The sequence below is a fragment of the Lichenostomus cassidix genome, chromosome 6 (assembly GCF_008360975.1).
Source record: "Lichenostomus cassidix isolate B80296 chromosome 6, HeHo_3.0, whole genome shotgun sequence".
NCBI lineage: Eukaryota > Metazoa > Chordata > Aves > Passeriformes > Meliphagidae > Lichenostomus > Lichenostomus cassidix.
In genome coordinates, this window is record NC_139487.1 from 10,925,076 (window position 1) to 10,943,595 (window position 18,520).

Below are 18,520 nucleotides of genomic sequence, written 5' to 3' on the forward strand. Positions count from 1 at the left end.
TTTAGAGTAAAAAAAAATCTGCTGCATTATGAAAAACAACTGGTCTTGAAACAGGATGTGAGTACCTGCTTGGGGAAGAAGAGGACCTTTCCACTCAGTCCACAAAACACAAGGAGCTAAAACCTGATAAACTAAGGTTAGACAAGTATGGCTAAGAAAGTATTTTGTTCTGGGTTTGATGACTTCTTTTTAAAAAACAGGAAGGGCAGCTGTTCCAGCAGGCTGTACTAATGGATAAGGTAAATTCTTCATTACTGCTAATTTTACAATCAAGGTAGCATGTTGTCCCAAGAGTCCTGCTCTTGATCAAGCAGATGTTAGATGAGGAATTAATCTCGGCTTAGTGTCTGTGACTGATTTTCTTCTCCTGCATGATCTTGCTCAGTGTCTGAGTACAGTGCTCCTTCTGCCTTTATAACCTAGGAATATTTTTAATAGTTACACATCCAGGAGTCACCAGTGACGCAGTTATTGCTTCACAGTTTAACCCTATAGTTGCTCCTAGACATTTTTTAATTTTATTTAGGATTACACCAAGAGTGTCACCCAGTATTTCCAGAAGGTATCTGCTCTGAGGAAGACTCTAGTGTCAAAAAATTCCTTCTCTAAAATTTATCTTTCCATGATAAAATCCCACTCTGTATACAAGTGGATAATCACATGGTAATTTTACTCCATGAAGCAGGGTCAATCTTGGAAAGCAAATCAACAGTCTGTTCCAGTGAACAAGGTCTTAAGATTCTCTTTACATTACAAGCTCTCCTACCCTACCACCACAACCAAAAAAAAAAAAATCACTATCAAGGGGTCCTTGCCCATATTCACCACTTTCCCTAATGGATGATCTAAAAACCATCCACTGCATAGCTCTACAAACACAACAGCATTTTGCCACAGCTTCATGTCTATGTAAGAAAAAGAAGTGAGATTCTGAGGTGCTCAAGATCCCTCACATTTCAAGCACATCTTTCTGCTCTTCCTCCAGCCGTTCAGCCAGCACTGTTGGCTTGATCACAGTTGCTTTGACAGCACTCTCATGTTTCCAGCATTGCTCCAACACCAGCCAGCTGATTCTCACCAGCTATAGTCTCCACTGTAATCAGTTGAAGAGGGGATCAAAGAGGTGAGATGAGAATTTTTAATGTTCTCCTGCCATCAGACTCAAGCATCCTATCAAACTTCACATCTGCATTGCAATATTTTGCTTGTTGATGGGATCTAATCAGAACAGATACACTGAAGAGAGCAAAGCCTCACTGTCAAGTTAACACTTTTTATTGCATATTGTCCCATTTCCATGCTGGCTTCACTAATCCATTTACATGATATTCTAATGGGGACATTTCAAGACAAGGTAGAATAGGTCACAAGATGCTGATAGGTCAAAAGTGTGCTAAATGCTCTCAAGAAAACTTATTCAACCTCTCAGCTCCTTTCATTGTCAGCTTCTAGTACGAAGTCTGTTGTGCTGCTTTTCCCAAGGGATACGGGCAAGAGGCTCTTGTATCACTGGAATACAGAGATAGGGTTGACAAAAAGCCACCAAAGTTCACTCTCCCTCCCAAAGGCATGACTAACCAGAAGCAGACATCTGTCTCAGAAGGCTAACATGTACCTTAATTCTTTTAAAATGGACATTTCTCACCTTCCCAAGAAATCCATGCTATGCTCTAAGGATATTTTTCCTAAAACTTGCCTCTGCACTGCTGCAAAATACTCAGTAACTGGAGAATAGATATTGGGAGGCCAGGCGGGGGAGGGAATGATTATGCTGTATATATTTGCATACTTACAGGACTGCTGTAAGAACAAAGTGTCCAACTGTTTTTCTTTAACTGAGCTACTGTAGCCTGGCACCTCTTTTCTAAAATTAGCTCCACTTACAGATGTTGCCATAGCATTTGTTGCCATACCAAGGCACACTTCATAGGTGATGTCATTTGTCATACAGCAGAATGCCAGAGCTGTTTACCAGTTCTGAGCCCTGAGTCTTGCACATTTCTTAAAAAACATCTATCACCTCCAGAAGTACCTAGACAGGCTATGCATTACTGGAGGCTTTGAGGGGAAATCCTGCCTGAGCTCTGCAGCACAGATCTGCACCCAGGGGTCAGAGCTCTGCCCTGACACCCAGCCCAGGCAGCAGCTCTTTCCAGCTTCTCCTGAGGTACAGGATTCCCACAGGGCTGCCCCGGGGTTGGCTCAGGGAAGTTGCTCAGGCTAAGTACCTGATACATGAAGATATGTTTCTTTTCATTACTTTTACAAGACCTGACCCAAAGTCTTGAAAAGTGCCTGGAAAGACTCTGAGTTCCTTAGAATCGTAGAATAGTTTGGGTTGGAAGAGACCTTTAAAGGTCAGCTAGTCAAACCTCCTCCAAATTTGGATCCTACGTTAGTGACCTACATCTAAAATAGGTTCCTGTACATATTTCCTCTCTCCAGATAAAATAATTATTGTACAATCCATAGCCATGCTTAGATTTTTAATATTTCTTCTTCTACCAAGGTTCCTTTACACTTCTGAGAAGAATTTGCATCTCAGATAACAGGCAAGAAAATTTTGGGGGTCTGGATTGTTTGCTCTTGCACTCACTTTATACTACTTCTGGAATCAGATGTATGATCAAATACTTTTTAACCAAATCCCTTTGCATTAGGGTAACTTTTTGCAAAACCTGGAGCCAGAGTTGAACTTCTGACATGTTTTCTCCTTGTCCCTACTCCAAAGACCCCTTGTATATTTTTGCCAAGAGCAAAGGTGAACGCTCAGATGTAGAGAAAAAAAAACCAAAACAATGTTGTTCTGACTTCAGTCAGCCCTGAAGTGTATTCTCCGATTTCTGCTTCACAAAATGGTTTCGAGGAAACATCCAGCCTGTAAGATTCTAACCAGATATTTTTTTCTGGATCATTTGCCCACAATGAAAACTCTCAGAGAATAAGCAGCAGGAGAGAGAGATAGATCACAAATGCATTCCAAAATAATCACAACAATGCATTTTCCCTTCTGCTAAACAGGCAGAGGCCCTGGGCCAAACTTCAAGGGGAGTCAAGTACAACTCATGTTTTTCCTGGCCCTTTCACCTACACAAGTTCTTTACTTTCACAGTGTCCTGGACTCCTCTTACTTTCCAACATGTTGTTGACAACTTGCCCATTCTATTCCTTGTGAATTTGCCCACATTGCAGACCGTATCTTAAACAGTCAAAACACAGAATTATAAAAGGGAAGCAAGACAGAGCAGAAACCAGCACGTCAGCCCTGATTGCTCCACACATTCATTTTCCATACAGAGATCTGGAAAATCTCCTTCACACACTGGACTGTAGCCACCATCCTTGCTTGCGTGGGCCTCGCATCACTGCACACCTTCCTGACCAGGCAAAAACAACAGATGGTTTTAGAAGAGATGCATATGGATACACTCAGGTTGGGAAGAGCCAAACACTGTCTAGAAAACCATGGCCATGGTGTGCAGCACCAGCCCTGATCCCTCTGCACGCTGAGTGTAGAGCACAGCACAAGCAGTGAAGGCTCTGCACCTCTGACTGTCTGAGTGAGCACAGAGAAATCACAACATTTAGACTTGTAGGATTAAGGTCACTTTATGCTATACTTCTAAAGGGAAATCCTTTAGAATTTAGAATCCTTTGGTGCCTCCCCATCTTGTTTACAACTTCCTTACCCTGAGAACTATAATTCACATGACGAAAAATAAAACCAAGGAAAATAGTACCTTATGCTCCAGCTGTTCCTGGAAAAGCTTGTAAGTCATTACACGTTAACTGAAATTCACTGAAGTTATTAAATCCTTTTTTCCCCAAAGCCAGGTCTCTCCCTGAACACCCTCTACTGTCTGAAATGGCAAAGAGGGACAGCGATAGGACCTATTTATGCCTGTTTGAAGGTGAGTCTATACTATCTGATTTTTAATTCCAATCCATCTATCACAATTGGTACACCACACTGGTCCTTCAAACCCCATGTTCCCAGCAGTCTGACCATTGTGCAGTGTTAAATTCCTTCTCTCTACTCACAAAGGCACCTTATGCTAACTTTAGAGCACCACTTTCCAAGATCAATGATAATTGACTGATTAAGTATGCCTAATGCTGCCAGAATGTGAGCTGATTGTGTAATGGTGCTAATTAGTAACTGCCACAGCTCATTCCAATTATTAACCTTTATGAATGTCATTTTTGAAGATAACAGTTTGCAACACAGCCCACTGCAGCATTTGTAATGTTTTTTGTCACACAGGATGAGAAGGAGCATAGTGACCAACGAAACTGAGATAAAATACAAGAAAGGAGCCCTAGGAACAAAGGATTCTGCCTTTGCTTTTTGCAAGTGTTGCAAGGATTTTAACAGTAGAGAACTGGAACATCTGTGCTGAGGAATTCAAGAACCCAGTTTTCCACAAGACCTTACCTCCTTAACAATGCCACTGCCAAGCATACCTCAAAAGCTTCCTAGCATTGCAAGTAGCAAACCAATTCCAGATTTGCCAGAGGGGCATGACAAAGTGTCATGCCCAGTGATGCTCTGGAACCAGACAGACACAAGAAGTTTGCTATTGCATACCAAGGAAAGGCACCATTCCCATGTCTGCACAGTCACAACTCTGATTCTTCTGGTATGTTTTGCAACAGAGGACATTCCATGACAAACCACATCATGCACCCTTCTTGGATCAGATTTAGCTCTACAACTAAGTTGGACCACAGCCTACTTAACTTTGCCCTCATTTGTCACTGTCCCTATTTAAAAGGAGCACTTCTAAAAAGGAAATATGGGCTTTGTATAAATCTCCCTCCACTATAACAGGGCCATGTTCTTATGCCCATCACTGTTAAGAAGCCATAGGACAACAAACAAATACAAACTTTTCAGGTGGTATGACTAAAACCCCCCAGCCTCTACGATTAGGTAGTGTTGGTGCAAATCACTCCCCAATCCTCAGAGAGGCAAATGATCCACAACAGTTCCTCCTACCATATACTCTTCCAGAAAAGAAACCCCAAAGCTCTTCTTCCTTTGTTCCCCATGCCTTGTACAAAATAGAAAATGCACACTTTGGGGTACAAAGCTAAATGTGCTGTGGTAACTCTGTATTCCTCATAGACATCCCTTTTATCTTTATTGGTTACACATAATAGAACCAATGGGATTTTAATCTTCCAGGGGACATTTACTCTCTGCTTTGCTAGAGGCACACTGAGTGATGTACCATGGTCCACTGCTTACTCTGTAGCTTAACTACTCCATGGCAATATAGCATTATGTCTGAAACCTTACATTTGAACAGATTATCTTACTGCCTTGGTTTTCCTCAGCCACACTTACAGCTGCAAATCCAAAGAAAGGACAAGGTCTCCCACACAATGGCTTTGCAGAGACTTCTGTCTAGGGCACCTGGAGGTCAAGCTTTTCTGTGATTCCTGAAGTAATTACACAAGACCCACAGAGGGATCGTACTTCATGAGTTCTCAAGGGAACTCCTACACCCCTTTGTGCTGATGGATGTTGTATGATGCTCCTGCTTCCACACCAAGACCTGGGACATATTACCTGTTTTTGAGCCACTCATTTCCAAGTTGTTCCTGAATTCTGCTCTGCACCTGCTGCTTACTTGTTCCCCTCCGGGACCAATAATCAGCAACCAGGCTTCATTCTTAAAGCAAATTAAGTCTACAATTTCTAACATTTCAGAGAAAGAGATGCAAGAGTGTCGCTGTTGAGCAGCTAGCAGAGTAAAGAAAGCACCAGTTCTCAGTGGCAAGAAGGAATGACCTTTATTGTTTTGATTTTATCATATATATAGAGTTTTCAAAAGTTACCCAGATTAGTTAGTTAGAAGCCTTCCCCCAGGCCTGATTAGCCAGGCCTGCACCGTCCAAGTTCTGAGACACTGTTCCAATAACATCCAAACTTTATCTTTATTTATAAAACACAAGAAGAATTCTCATAGAAAAAGCCTGTGCTAGCCACACAAGAGGATCAATGTGCATTTCTCTTTCCATGGGGCTGACTACTCCTTGTGAGCTCGGATTCCCCAAGGCCAGAACCCAGGTCCCAGTGATGGGTTCCTCTTTCTTTCCATGTACTTCTCCCTCGGTGGCTTTGGAACTTCAAAGGCTTTGTACAAAGGATTGCCCTGCACTCCTGGCAGTAATTACAGATAGCTGGATATTGTTACATTTTAAATGCACCAGAACTCACCCAGGTCAGTTCACAGTGCATCTCTCAGCCCTGGACGAACTACTCGACTTTGGAGTGAGGCTTGGCAGTAGCAGCTGTATTGACAGGCCAGCCTTCTTCCTGTTATCAGTCTCCTATTATCACCTTTCTCACAGATACCCTGAGCTAGACTACAAGATCCAGAAAATAAGATGTAACAGCCATGTTACAGATGCCAAAGGATATTCTTGGAATTATCATGGGACAGTATCCCTCAACCTTTCCAATATACCACAACATCTGCATGCCTGACTAGAGCTGCAGTAGTCTGAATGCCCAGCTCCTGCAGATAGCCTGCTGCTAGATTCAGCCATCTGGACAGCAGGCTTCAGGGATAACTGGATATAAGTGACTCCTAATATTTACTGAGTCAGTTTTCTAAAGTAACTGGCCTTCAAAGACCCAGAAACAAGGCCTAGCAATCTGGTTACAGAAAGGCTTCACTAACAATTTACACATTTTATCAGAGGCAGAAATCCTACATGCGAAAATTCACTAGCTTCCCATGATCTAGTAGTTTACAGGAGCTTTCATTTTCATTTGGTCAGGCATATACTGTAGAAGAACTGGCTGACAGATCTTACAGATGAAGCACATATGGTAAGTAAATAAATCAAAGGCTGCCTTCCTGGCTGGGGGGAATGTAGCCCTTTGTAAATATTATTTGGAGAAGCGACCACTTCATACAGGCACTTTTAACTTCATTAGAAACCTAATGAATCTACCATGAACATGAGACAGACCAGACTAAAAGAAAGGTGGAAGGATTTCTTGCACATTTTTTAACAGCTTTTCTCCATCCTTCAGGTTATTTATAGCCATTATAAAATGGTAGTGCATTTGGGAAAAAAAAAAACTACAAAAACACCACAACATAATAAAACATCAATAGAAACAGATACAACCCATGTTAAAGTACTAAATTCTACAAGCCACTGTACAAAGCATCCACAATTTATGGCTTGGTCTGAAGCCTAATTGGAAAGAACAAAAAAGTCAAGGGGGGAAGGAGATGGGAAGAGAAAGGAAAAGAACAGCTTGGTCAAAGAGAAACAAATCTTCTAAGCCACCTAGTTTTAGTGTGGATAGAGGCATTGCAACCTGCAGCAAGCATGAGGTGGCACAAACACAGAAACTACGGTGCAGGAACCTGGTGGCTCCTTGTCCAGGCCTGACTGCCTGGAGAGGACATGGCAGTGTCTATCTCTGTCTGACTGATCAGGGCCCAGGGAACTTTCTGAGCCACAGATGAAGTCTTTGCATGTACTATAATCCTTGACAGATTTTGGGTCTGATTCTAGGAAATCATCTAAACTTCACGGGGGTAAAAACATGATCCAGCAAGGAGATTTACATATAAACTACATATTGTCCTAAGAACCAAATTCTTCTACTTGCTCTGAACCTTTGGCCAATGCTTCTTTATTCTTGGAACCAAAGAATTGCTGAGGTTGGAAGGAATCTTTGGAGCTGATCTGATCCAACCTCCTGCTCAAGCAGGGCCACTTAGAAAACATTTGCCCAGGATCAGTCCAGATGGCTTTTGAATGGACACACCACAACCTCCTCGGACAAGCTTGGCCAGTGTTCAGTCACTTGCACAGTAAAAAATGTTTTCCATCATATTCAGAGGGAACACCCTGTGTTTCACTTCGTGCCTATGCATTGTCTCTTTTCCTGTCACTTGGCAGACACTTAAAAGAGTGTGGCTGCATCTTCTTTGCCCCCTGCTGTGAAGAATTTGCACACATTGATGTCCCACTGAAGTCCCACTCCAGCTTTCTGTTCTCCAGGCTAAAGAGCTCTCTCAGCCTCTCCTCATGTGTGAGATGTTCCACCCAGTTGCTTTAGCAAAACCCTGTCTCTACCACATAATTTTGTAAGATTTTTATCATACTCTTCTCTGGGCAGCTTTTCTCATGTTTTCCCAATTCTAGTAGACAAGATCGAGTACGGAAGTTCTTATGTAATTTATTAAGAAAGTTTTATTTTTCACTTATCTATTTGCATATTTATAAGTGAATTTAATGTGTGGTTTTCATTACTACTGGCACAGATTCCTATTGAATGCATCCGCTACTAATCTGTGCCAACGAAACTCCTCTGCACAGCTAAGAGTGATCAGAAAAAGACATTAGTAAGGTCAAAACAAATTCATCTTCAACTGTGGCTTCCTGCAAAAAGTTTTGCAGTCGACATCCAAATCTCATTAGAATGTAAGATTAGATAACTCAACAAAAGAAGCAGCTCTTTAACGAGAGCAATGGAATTGCTGCTCCAAATGATAAAAGGAGAGATGGAGTAGCCAATTCCTGTAAACAGGTGCGGCTCTGCTGATGCAGCAACAGTCACAACACCCACAGGATCTGCAACAGCTACTTCTTGGCTACAAACTCCCTCCTGAGCACTGCCTTGCTGCTTCTAAACTAGTAAGCAAAGCACTACAAACACACTTTACCTGCCAGCCCTGACAAGATGACTTCATAGGGACAGTGAGGCTTCAAAAGCACATCTGCTCTTGGCAAAGCTTCCTCTGACCTTCTCCACCAAAACCCCAGAACTAAATGCCTGGGAACATGACCAGAGCTCAAAATTCATTTCTGATGAGATAGGATGTCTCCTTTCTTCAGGAACTGTAATCAAAGAAATTCACCAACAAGGACAGAAAAACTATAATAAATATAGCATATATTAGCTGAGAACACAGGGAAGAGCATATTCTTCCAGCTTCCTAGAACACTTAATTTTTTTCCACGACAAATTTCGTTAGTTCACACTGAGACCCTCATGCTTATAAATCTACACCAGAAATATCTTTTGGCATTAAATTCCCTAAATTTCCCATTTTATCATCTAGTTTTCTGGAATGGAATTACTAGAGATCTGAACAGGTTTAAGTTTCCATTGACCCAGCTAAGTGCCTAAAAGGACTGGCTCAAAAATTAAATTATGCCAAAGATTTTTTTGTTGGTTTGTTCTAGTTTGGGGTTGGTTTTTTTGTTTGGTTGGTTTTTGGTTGTTGTGTTGTTTTTTTTTCAAACTGCAATTTCAAATAGCACTTCTAGGCCAGTGAAATACCTTTACTTACAAAATGTAGCATCCAAGGCAGACAGCAACTGATGGAGAGCCCACCTGTGATGCAGAAGACTCAAATCTCTTGTTTGAATAAGACAGCCACAGTAGACACACCAAATATTTGTATTACCTCCTAAACTGCCACAGAATATTCTGGGGAAAGTATATGAAAGAGATAAAAGACAGCATGATTTCTTCCCATAGTCTCCTGTCCAGTTCTCGTGACTTAGAGATCTCCAAATCCCAAAACCACTAAAATACTGTGGAATATCACATCTCCAGCACAATCCCAGTAATTCTATTGGAATACTTAAAACACTAGTAAAAAAGAGATTAAAAAAAGATGTTTCAGCAACTCTGATCCAGAAGCTATAGACTTGTCTGTTCCTTCAATGTTATAAAATAATTAATATAAGCCATGGGCTACTGCCACACTATCACATTATTCAGCCACCAGAAGAAATATCCTCCATTAATTCACTGAATCCCCTTTTGCAATGCATTTACACTTTTATTATTTCTGCCTCACAACATCCTGTAGCGATGAGTTACACAATGTAATTACTTGAGGAATAAAAAAGCACTTCCCTTTATACTTATTCAGAGCAAGGCTTGAACTTGGATCTTCCACACATAAGATTAGAGTGAGTCCCTCCCTGGAGAGATTCTCAGTCTCTCCTGTTGCAGCTCTTTTGTAGAGTATAAATAATTCAAGAGGCATGGCTGGGGCTCTTACCTGAATCATGGAAAATTAAAACACAGCATGTTTTTTCCTCTCTACATGCTGTTTGAAACTTTTGTCCTGAGAACTTTCCCTCAAAAAGTTAAGAATTTGATAAGTTAGTTGCCTTTTCTTCTTGCTTCCCTGTATCCAGCCAGAGAACAAGACATATCTAAAACTTCCTAGGTCTACTTATTTACAGGAGCTTCCCAATATCTATGAGATCAACACAGAACCTCTCTAGACATATTCAACTGGCACATTCCTCACCCAAACATATCTGCAGCATCCACTGTCAGTGACCAGCCCAGCCCTTCCACAGCCACACGTTTGAGCATCAACTTCAGCAAAGCAGTGCCTCTTTCAAGCTTCAGCAGCTGTGGGAATGGGGCAGAGAGTGGCGATGTGGAGCACAAAAATGTGAACACCTGTGCCCCCACCATGCAACACCAAAACAAGGTTCTGGGGCACAATGCAGCCAAAGCCAAGATTTACCTCTGTCCTCAGGGTCACAGATATAAATAAAGCACTATAAGCATAGGCTTTTTTTTTTTTTTTTTTAATTAGCAGACTAAAACAGCATTACAATCTGCAGTTCTGTTTTTATTCATTCTCTCCAATTCAGTAGGAATTCCACCAAGGAATAGGGATGAGCAGATGCAGGGGGGAAGCACATTAATAAATCATAAGTGTCATTAAAATTTGTAAACTAATATCTTCTGGGAAGTCTTGGCAATTAGTCTCAGAGCTTTCTTGGCAAACAAGAAATTAATAAATCCAAAAGGCCCCCTGTCTGATGACATCCCCACCCCCAAAGAAAGGTCACTGATGAAGCAATTAAGAGACACAACAAATGGACCAGCCAGCAGGCAGGTTCACAAAAGACAAATGAGCTTCATGAAACAAGAGAATAAAGACATCTTAATAAGCAAAGGTGGGACTTAAATCCACGCACCAACCCAAGACACAGACAAAGGCTTTTAGATTTATTTGCTGGGCTACAACTTTTCACATGATTTTCCCCCTTGGTCTCCACCATCTCTGAGATGACATTAATGTGATTCAAGCAAGGAACCACCAGAAAGCAAAAGGGTGAACTTTACTATTCCCTTTTTGGGAAATCCTGTGGAATATAACAGGACTAGTCAAACATCAGGAAGGAGACAAATGAAATTTCTCTACAAAAGTTAGTCTTCAAGAATGAAATAAAGAATTAAAAAATGAGGTCTTATCTTTATTACCATTACTGATTTTACCTAACTATAAAACATAACCCTGAATTTAGGATAAGCCTCTTAATTTTTATTATTGGTTCCCAAAACAGACATTTAAAACATTTTTAACTCACATTATCCCTTTGTTGCAATGACAGCATCTCCTTCTGGTTTGAACTGCAATGAATGTATGCTCTGGACATTACCTGGAAGTCTGGCACATTTGAGGAGATCTAAACCTATGGTTCATTCTGTTCAACCCCTTGAATATATATATATATATATACATATATATATATGTATTATTTTTAATTGCCATTAATCTTCCCATTCAGCCATACACACCCCAAGCAAATCTGAACAATCAAAAAACTAGCCATTGTAAGGTAGGTTATTTATACATTCTAACAAACAGCAACAGTAGAGATGCCAAGCTTTTGGTTATCCTGGTTTTCAAATCCAACAGGGATGTGCTTGCACGCACAGCTGGCTCCTTCCCTCCATGCCCTGATGGCTGACTGCAGATACAAGAAACTCTTCTCATCAGCACAGGATTTCTGCACTTTGCAGCATTATTAAAAAGTTCCAAAGAGGATGCAATAATGGGAAGCATTGCTACTTTGAAAATCAGCTCCATTAATTTTACGCCTGAATACAATCATCCAGAAAATAGCACATATCAAAGATGCATGTCATCAGCATAAAAGTGGAAAATTATAAATGTAATCAAATTTGACAATACTGAGAGGAGATGTCAGCTGCTGGTCATGGAGACTGCATTTCAATACAGCAAACTCCAGAAAACTACAATGCCCCAGTGGAGCCAAACCAGTACTAAGCAAGAGGTTGTGGCACCAACCAGAATTTGCCATTCACAACACAGTCTAAATAATGTATTGTCACTGGGATAGAAACACTCCTAAGAAAGCTCTGGCTGTGCCATGACCTATTTCAGGTTTAGCTTGTTCCACAGAGGATGATATGGAAATTTGAGTCAGCATTTTGAATCTCCTGATCCCTGATTTCTTACTCACCAGTCTCAGAGGCTGCTGCATTTGGAGCCAGCAGACTGAGCCCCATTTCCCAAAGGACACTTCACACCACGTTCACCCTTTCCCACCTAGAGCAGCCCTATCTGAAGCTAGCTCTATGTGCCACACACAAACCCAGGGCACAGAAATCAGTGTGAGCTGGAGAATTTTTGCAAAGACCACAAATGCTAGAGGTACACTGACACATGCTGAGGGTCTCTGGGGACTGTGGGAGGTTTAAGAGGCAAGTCCATGGGACATAACAAGGTGAAGCCCTTTGGTAATTCAAACAGAACTCAATCAAACAGTAATGCACAACATGAGGCAGCTTGCAACCAAGCTGAGGGGTTTTACTCTTTTCTGCTCCAAACTAGGGTTGCAGCTGCTGCATTTTGCAGCTGCCTCTATTAAAAAGCTGGAAGTGTTTTTTTATTTTTCTAACTCAACAAAGAGACTGAGACAACAGACCAACCTCTTTAGGCACAGCAGCCACCAGAGTAAAAAAATGCTCGAGGATTTTCGACTGCTGCCATGGAAACATAATTTCTTGGTTAATAAACAAGAAAACAAGAAGGAATATATATATATATGTATATATATATGTATATATATATATATAAAAATTCTTTCTTTAGAATTTTAGCCTCTTAAACAGAAAAAGTTACTCACAATTTTGGGTTAATGCATGGGCCAGCATTATGTACAATCAGATAATTTAGCTGGGACGACAGCCAGAGGAGGGAAACTCCAGGGGACCCATCTAAGGTGGGTAAAATGGTAGCAGGGACTCAGAGCTGACACATGCAAGTGCTTGCACTTTGGAAGAAAATCTAAAGTGCTCCCCACTGCCCAATTAACTGATGTGCTGCAGTCATGGCTGTGGCACTGATTAGAAATAGCACCTTGCTCACTTCTGCTTCTCCTGTCTTCTGGATCACCCTGCTGTCTCTCTGTCTTCACCTGAGATTGAGAGCTCCCTCGAGAGGGAAGCTGTCTTTTTAGCTACTGCAATCCAAATAAATAAAATAAATGAATACATTCCTGAGTACTAAAAAAGGCAAAAAAAGGAAAAGCTTTTATTCTAGTTATCTTAGCAGAAGGAAACTGCTCAATACACAGTGGTTGAAACAGCTGAAAACATTTTAAATATTAAAATACAAGATTTAAATAGTTCTCCAGAATGTCGTGCACATACAACTTTATCTCAATAGTGCACAGCTTGAACAATTCCTGTGAAGAAGCCTGGCACCTACTCTTTAAAGAGAGAGTTCATCTTTCATGACAAACCACTGCTGTATGCCTACAGTTCCTCATGGACAATGAAGTTTGATGCAGAGATCCTGGCCTACAGAGAGTTTGGGAATTAGAGGTGCTCCAACAGCACTTCAAATCAAAACCATATGAGTTTACAGATTTAGAGGGAAAATTGTTTTCCTTTTGTTGATGGAGAAGAGGTGTTAGTGAGGTGAAAAAAAATTCTACAGAAAGCACATGTCCATCCCTTAGTCAATTTTTATTTAAAGTGGGCTGGCTTCTTAACTACACAGTTAGAGAGTTTGCTAGGCAATAAGAACTGATAATGGGTTTGCATGTCTAAAAGCTTAAATAATTTTTACAGTTATATTTGTTGACCTATGAAAAAACCTCTCTCCACAAATTCATAAATGACTCACACCACCACAAGTATAGTAAAGTAGCAATAAAGTAGCTTCCTTTCATAGGAGGAAAATTATCACCTCCACTCAATGCAGTGGGGAAAAACAAAAACCTAAACCACAACTGACAGGTATCTCCTGTGAAGAAGAAGAGATGTGGCATTCACAAGGAAGAGGGAGTGTGTGGGTGTGTGTTTTTCCCTTGAAGCTGGATGCTTCAAGGCTGGCTGCTTCAGTAGCAATAGAGACCTTTTCTGTGATTGTTTGAGCCCCAGAAGCATGAATTTGGATATCAGAGCAATGTCTGTGTTCCTGCATTCAAATCCTGACTAGCATTTCCCATGCCTAAGCTCGTATCAGCCTGATATAGGAGCACTTTCCAATGTAACTTCTAATTCTCCTCTCTTCCTCTGTTGCTCTCACTCCCTTTTTTAATTACATTCAGGATGTTTTCTTATTGATTTACTTGTTTTTGTATTTAGAAGCAGGGATTAGAAATTCCTTTTATATGGCAATTCACTTTTCCATTAAAAGAAGCCAGGGGGAACTGAGAAGGAGATTTTGATGCACGAAGCAGGTGAAGGCAAGATAGTATTTGGAGATTGCATCACACTCTGCTCTATCTCAGCATCCTCTGCCATGCAATCATTGCTCTCTGCCATGCAATCATTGCTCTCTGCCACAAAAGCAACTCCTTTCTCTTGTGGAAGCAGCTGCCAAGTGGTCAGGATAGATATCAGAGAGCACCACTGCTCAGATGGGCAGAGCTCCTGGCTAGCAGAAAGGATTAGTTGTATTTCCAGAAAACAGGGCAAAAAACAAACCCCTTGGAAATGTACAGATCTTCTTCTGATAATTACTTCAGGTTGCATTCAGTTTGTGGCACGTCTGGGGGCTCGAGGAATCTACAAGAAGTAACTAAGGAAAGCAAACCTATTGGCAGGAGGCTTACATTCATTCTGCAAAGACAAATCCTCCTTTTAAAATTTTCAGAGTCTCAAAAATGAAAAGAAAATATTGAAAAACACCAATTTAAATAATGCAAAGATTTAGGGGCCTAAATGTGCAAATAGAAAAGGAAATCCTGAGAAAAGGAGTATTTCTCTGGCTTATTTCTTACACTTAGTATCTATTTGCATTTCTATAATGTCCTTTGCAGAGAAACTCATAGCTTCTCTCTAAGATTCCACACTCCCCTGCCAAGAACAACATGGCTTATTCTTGAATTTTCAAAATAGAAAGTAAAGGTTAGAGTCCAGGAGCTCTACCTGCTATCTCTCACCCTCAGCTTTCCCCACAGACCTAGGGAAAGAACCTGGAAATTTCTAACTTCTCAACCTCTCTGAGTTTCCAGGCCTTCCACCAGCCCCTGTTTCACTGGAGACGAGTTGCAGAAGTGCTCCAGAACACTCTGAAACACTCCCACAAAGCAGTGTGTTTTCCCAGCTGACCAAGTGCTGGACACTTTCAATTGTATTGATGACAAATCATATTTCCATCATTTTGGGAACCTCCAAAAGGGTGCTGCTATTACCTTTCTGCAGAGCTCAGGTGATGCTGGAAGCTCAGGATTAAGCCAAGGTTTGCCTGCTTGTTACATTATTGATGCAGAGCAGATGGTTTGGCAATTACATTTAAAGTACAATCACAGTGCTATTTGTACTTGCTACATAAAGAGGCAAAAGTTTTTTTAAGGCACTAATACCTTGAAAAGGACCAGGGTAAGTGGAAGTGACTGTTCTCTCTTATTAGCTGCATGGTTATTTATACTTTTGCAGATTACCATGGTGCAGTGCAATTAGGCTTCTTAAGTACTGTTCAAATTGAGAAGTTTCAAGAGCTCTACTGAATAATTAACCCTTAAATACATTTACAGGAATAAACCTGCAGCAAATGGCCAAAGCCTGCTCCAAACAGGGGCTTTTAAATTACCTGTGAAGAAAGCAGTACAAGAGACCATCTGCCAGGAAGGACTCCCACCCAGGCAATGACTACAATGCACTGACAGCTCCACTGACTACACTTTGAGCAGATTTCACAATTGCTGTAACACACCAGGTAAATCTGAAACAAGGCACTTGGTCTCACCAGCCCCTGGCTGCCTTTTCTGAGGGATTTCAAACATCAAGGAACTGACTATTTATAGGGGTGAGTTTGGGGGCTGAGGGGATTTGAGGTTATTTCTTTATTTCAAATGCAGACACATGCTTCCAAACACACAGTCTGTCCAGAAGCGTGTTTCCCCAGGCCAGGACAGTCCATCTCCCATGCCAGACTAGGAACAGGGCAGCTACAAGACACCATCCAAGTACACCCACAGTGGAGAAGACATCAGCACCCCACTGTGGCATCTCTAGTCCTTCAGTAGCTGCTCTCCTTACAGCCCAACACAGAGTCACTACCAAGATGACCATCTCAGCTCACAGGAGTGAGGAACAAGGCTAAGATCAGCTAGGATTGTATCATGCACCGTATTTTCTACCTTCTCAGACACAGTTCTAGCATGTGTGTATCCATCTATAGAGCCTGTGCTCATTGCCAGCCTCACAGTAGGGAGAAGAAGGAAGAAACTTGTCTAAGGACACTCGAAGGTGACAATGAAACCAAGCTCCTCTACGAATCAGGGAAGTGCCATTATGTCATGAAACCCTCTTGTTTGCAGACCCCACTTCATTGAAGGAATATGTCTTAACCACATATCCCTTTTCCAAAAACCAACTCCACTTGTCTCAGATTCTCTCCCAGCTCCTCCTCTGATGAACTCAGGTACTCCCCCATGCCCACAGCCCAGGTCAGCCCCCAGTTTTACAAGAGACACAGTGCAACCCCTCCATGCCAGTTGCTGTGATTGCCACAACCCACATACCTCCACAGAGAACTCTCCGTAACACTCCCCAGGTTGAAGTCGTAGAGCTTTGTCAGAATCAGAATCACCTGCAAAGGGGAAAGGGAGGGAGAGGAAGACAGAAGGGGAAAAGAGAAGAAAAAAAAGGTTGCCGTTAGATTTTGTAACAATACACAAGGCATCTGAAACCACTCAAAGAAGAGCTTAGCATTTATCCATTAAAGTTGCATTATTGTAGGATAAAGCAGGTTTAAAAAATAAAATGGGAAATCATTAGCTTAGTGCATTGTATAACCAGTAACACCCACTTTAATCCCAGAATGTTTTGCATTTGAAACAAAACATGCCACCAGGAATTAATCAGACTTTGTGAGCTGACCTCTCCGCAACTACAATTATTCAAAGTCAGGGATGGAATCAAATGCACCCTTGTTAATTCAATAGCTCAGTCTAAAATTACAGTCAACTTCTTTTGTCTCTCAACATGCCATCACTAATTATTGAGTCTCCATGGAAAGAACTGGCAGGTTTGTTTATGTAGAGCCCCATCCAGCAAAACAGTTCATTTTGCCTAGAATCAGCTTTGTTTTCTCTGTCTGCTGTCACTGACTCCAGAGCATGGGAATTCCCTACATGCCATCACCTTTCTGCAGTGGTAAGAGGGACACAGAGTGTGACATTCTTATGCACTGAGCAAGACAAAAATTCACCTGCATCTTTAGGGCTCAGGACTCGCTGGCTTTCTGGAGAGAATACTCCTGAGTCATGCCCCTGCCAAAGTGAGGTTGGGGGAGAAGGGAGTTAAGCAGTAAATAGGGGACCACAGAGGAATATAATTTCCCTCTGATATACCTGGTGCTGTGACCTCAGATTTCACAGGTAAATGTAATCCTCCTAATCCTTACAATCTACATTGCCCAATACTGTTCTCTCCAGAAAGGCAGTTATGCATCCTGATAGCTCGGGAGCCTCTGTGCAAGCTCCCAGGCTCACATGGGATGGGAACTTGTGCAGGAAGAATAGAGGTTAAGAACATTTGAGCATCTGCTCCTTGCCTTTTTAGCGTAATTAATGTCATACAGTTCATTCCCTTGGATTCTACAGGACCAGCCTCAGGGAAGAGCTCCAGGGCACCTCTTCATTTTTGTTTTGCATCATTTTAACGTTTCAGCATCATTTCCTCCTCACAGGATTCAAGCACAGGCCAGTTTCCCTCACATCTGTTCCAGGTGTGAAAGCATCTAGGGATAAGAGCCCCCACCTCCTGGGTGGGGTTTGTTAACAGTTACTTCACAGCTTGCATAACAGGTGGGTCCAAGTGAGAGATGTGGCTCAAATGGCTGATTTCATTAATGTTTTCCTATGTAACAAGGATCTTTGCTAATAGAAAAGCCAGGCCTCCCTCCCTCTTCCTCCTCCCACAGCAATGGGACCAGCCACACCTTTCACTGGGCTTTCCCAGATGAAAGGCTGATAGATGCAGAGTTTAAAGCTTTGCAGAAAAATGCCAAAGGATTAATCAATATCACAGCTGCTGCAGCACTCATTTACTGTCAGCAGAATACCAGGAAAAAACCTGTTCAAATTGTAAGGGACCTTGGTACGTGACTATGCAGTCAGTGCCCAACTTAATGACTCTAGAATAGATGCTCCAAGCATTCCTCTCTCTACTCACTTTCACCATCCCCTGTTGCATTTTTTCCTTTTATTTCCCCACGCAGAGACCTTTAGGGAG

At 41.6% G+C, this 18,520-nt stretch overlaps 1 protein-coding gene across 1 annotated transcript in view; it reads right to left on the reverse strand.

The window, feature by feature from the left end:
* The window catches only part of SORCS3 (sortilin related VPS10 domain containing receptor 3), a 263,207-nt gene that overhangs the window by 161,472 nt on the left and 83,215 nt on the right, over window positions 1-18,520 (reverse strand). The window contains exon 2 of the mRNA XM_085064890.1: window positions 16,807-16,874. Within this exon, the coding sequence (XP_084921016.1) occupies window positions 16,807-16,874 (68 nt within the window). The remainder of the gene's footprint in view (window positions 1-16,806; window positions 16,875-18,520) is intronic.